This window comes from Fonticula alba (genome assembly GCF_000388065.1).
Source record: "Fonticula alba strain ATCC 38817 unplaced genomic scaffold supercont2.9, whole genome shotgun sequence".
NCBI lineage: Eukaryota > Rotosphaerida > Fonticulaceae > Fonticula > Fonticula alba.
In genome coordinates this window covers 570,282-573,464 of record NW_009242979.1, presented here as the reverse complement: position 1 = coordinate 573,464, position 3,183 = coordinate 570,282, and the positions used below count along the sequence as shown (strand labels likewise).

Sequence of the window (3,183 nt, the reverse complement as noted above, 5' to 3'; positions counted from 1 at the left end):
TGTGTGTGTGGGCGTGCGTGCGTGCGAGCGAGCGAGCGAGTGAGCGCGCCCAGCCAGAGGGGGGGAGGGGGTTGAGGAAAAAAAAGGCGAAAGGCATTAGACTGTGGCCGGGCAAAAGCAGGTGTGGGGGGGGGAGGACCACCGGAGACGACGAGAGCTGGTCGAGGGGAAAGGAAAAAACCGAAAAAAAAAAAACAGACGCACTTGATGTGCGGGTCGACATCCTTGGCCACCGTGAAGGCAAGCATCGGGTCCACCACATACAGGCGCAGGATGACCAGCTGGATTTGCGTCTCCAGGTTGTAGGCGGCCTGGTCATTGGCCGCGCGCTTGCCCTTGACCGAGGACACAAACCGCGAGGACCCGGTCATCAGGTGGTGGCTCGGCGGGTGCTCGAGCGAGGTGAGCAGCGGCCCCAGGCGCAGGCCAAGAGCCTGGGCATTGGAAAAGAGCCCGAATCCACAGGAATACGGCGCCGAGCCGATGCTGGCCAGCTGGGTGACATTGAGGTTGGCCCCGGTCCCGCCGCCGGGCTGCCCCGGCGGAGCACCCTCCAGGACCTGCTGCACCAGCCCCGGGTCCAGGTTGACGGCCAGGTGATTGATCGCCCCGAGACGCACCCGGCGCTGGAGCTCCAGATCCAGGAACATCATGCGCAGCGGGTGCGAAATGACATCGTGCGCGGCCGACAGGCGCGAGTTCCAGGGAAGGTGCCCCGACTCACTGGCGATCTGCAAACAGCTCTTGGCCATGATCAGCTTGAAGATCAGCTCGGCCTTGGGGTCCTTGACCAGGGCATACAGCAGCCCCGGCCGGACCACACTCCCGGCACGGAGCCGGTAGCTGGACGTCAGCAGCTGGATCAGCAGGCTCTGGTCGATTTCCTCGGAGGCCGTGCTGCCGGAGATCAGCCGGAAGGGAGTGTCCGCCACCCGGGACAGCCGGCTCTCGATGAACTCCTCAAACTCATTGATGATGCTCTGCAGGACGAAGGCACTGGACTTCGGGCTGACCAGGGTGTACACCTTGAACAGGTCCACATAGCACGAGGTGGCCAGGTACACGTCAATCGGCTGCTTGGACTGCATGCTCTTGCGCAGGTGCTCGAAGAAGTGCAGGGCCTTACTCAAGTGGTCCTGGCTTTGGATCATGGCTTGCAGGCGCTCGGCCGGGAGCTGGGGGGTGGGAGAGTTCGCGTGGCGGGTGAGGGCACTGGATACCGGGGGGGGGGGGGGGGGGGGGGGGGGGGGGCCGGGTGATGCGCAAAGGGGAGAGGAAGACAGTCAGCTCGGGGGAAATGCCTGGCGAGGAGCGAAAGACCGGAAGATCGGGGCAATTCCGCAAGCCCGAGGCCGTACAGGGTGACCAAGGCCGGCGAAATGAGAAGCAAGATGAGCTGGGCCTTCCAGGTGCCCGGCTGCTTCAGACTCTTGGGCTTCTCGCTCTTGACATTGATGTTGTAGAAGAGGGAGGCCGTGCCGTCGAAGCGCTTGTGGCTATCCCAGAGGGAGATGAACTCGTGCGGGTATGTGGAAATCCAGCCCAACACAATGGTGTACAGCAGCGAGGAGATGCTGGTGATGGTGTTGGTCTTGAGGCTGGGGACCGGCAGGGAGGAGCACACCGGGCGTCGGGGACCAGCGGCAGGGGTGGGCACGCGGGTCAGGCACATGGACAGGCGGCGAGCAAATGCGATGGCAGCCCGGGCCGGGCGCAGTAAGACAGACGCACAACCGACTGACAGAGTCCAACGAGCGGAAGATATCCTCGATACGCGTGGAATTGAGGGCCATATACTTGAGAAGCTTCAGCTCATTGAGCTCGGTCGACTCGGCCGATGAGCTGGATGACAGGGATTGCAATGAGGAGATCAGGTTGCGGAACTTCCGGCAGAAGAGCTGGTCATAGTTGGAGGCCGACAAATAGCGGATGATCGGTCGGATGGCCCGGTCGGCGAACTCGATGCCGGACATGGACACAATTTGCCGTGAGCCAAACACATCGCCAGTACTGATGGAGTTCAGGGACCCGGGCATGCCGCTGGCGCTGCCGAAGCCCCCGCTGCCGGAGCCGCCGCCGCCGCCGCCGCCGGAACTGCCACCCGGGCCACCATGCCCAGACCCGCCGGAGCCGCCGGAGCCGCCGGAGCCGCCAGATCCACCGCCCCCCAAATTGATGGAGGGACTGTAGCCACTGAGGATGCTGGAATTGACGCTGGCCGCCGAGGTGGAGGGATAGGAGAAGTAGGGCGACGCGGCGAACCATGTCGGGAAGGCCGGGTCATCCGGGGGAATGTGAGCCAGCAGCGACGAGTGGACATGCTGACAGAGCTTGGACAGACGCTCAGCCAGCAGGGGATCCATCGGGGGGGGATCGATCAGGACATCAAGCTGGGGGAGGGGGGGGGGGGGGTCGTCGCCCGAGGAGAGGCCGGGCAGAAGCGTGCATCGGGTTAGCAAGGGCGATGAAAGGGGGTCTCGCCCAGGCAGGAGGGCGAGAAATCCGCCGAAAGAAAGAGAGGAGGAGAGGAGGAGAGGAGGAGGCGATGCCACACGCACGAAGGCCGCCACGCTGGAAGACTTGACAAACATCGGGGTTTGCGTGCGGGACCGGTCCTCACGCTTGAGATAGGCCGACCAGCAGTGGGACAGGCAGAGGCCGATCACAAAGAGGACAATCAGCTGCGAGCGGATCTGCTTCTGGCTGTGCAGCACCGGGTCCACGATGAGGTCGGTGCTTTGGTCCTTCTGCATGATCTCGGTGATGGTCAGACCGAGGCCGACACCGATGCCGGCCGACAGGAGCTCCTCGGCCAGCGGCGAGGACAGCGGCGGCGGCGGGGCTCCGGTGCTAGCCCGGCCGCCGACCGTGGCCGCGAAGGCCGAGTTCAGGGTGGCGGAATTGGCCGGCCCGGAGGCCGTCGTGAAGGAGGCCCCGGCCGAGCCGGCCAGCGCGGCGCTGCTGGTACTCGAGGAGGCGAGATTGCTTTGGCCCAGGGCCGGGCTGCACATCTCCGCCAGCATGACCAACTCGCTGAGGACGAACATGAACCGACACTCCGACAGCCGGACAATCGTGTCGATGTGGGTGTAAATGCCGCGGCTCTCAAGACCGAGCCCGCCCCAGAGAGGGAGCTGCGTGCATGTGCGCATTGCTGTGAGTGTGCGAGCGGGAGACAGAGGG

At 64.5% G+C, this 3,183-nt stretch overlaps 1 protein-coding gene across 1 annotated transcript in view; it reads right to left on the bottom strand.

The window, feature by feature from the left end:
• The window catches only part of H696_05194 (hypothetical protein), a gene marked incomplete at its 3' end in the record, with an annotated part of 15,586 nt that overhangs the window by 11,499 nt on the left and 904 nt on the right, over positions 1-3,183 (bottom strand). Inside the window, exons 2-5 of the mRNA XM_009499051.1 lie at positions 2,559-3,134; positions 1,732-2,390; positions 1,359-1,598; positions 205-1,212 (exon numbers count right to left, since the gene is read on the bottom strand). Of these exons, the coding sequence (XP_009497326.1) occupies positions 205-1,212; positions 1,359-1,598; positions 1,732-2,390; positions 2,559-3,134 (2,483 nt within the window). The remainder of the gene's footprint in view (positions 1-204; positions 1,213-1,358; positions 1,599-1,731; positions 2,391-2,558; positions 3,135-3,183) is intronic.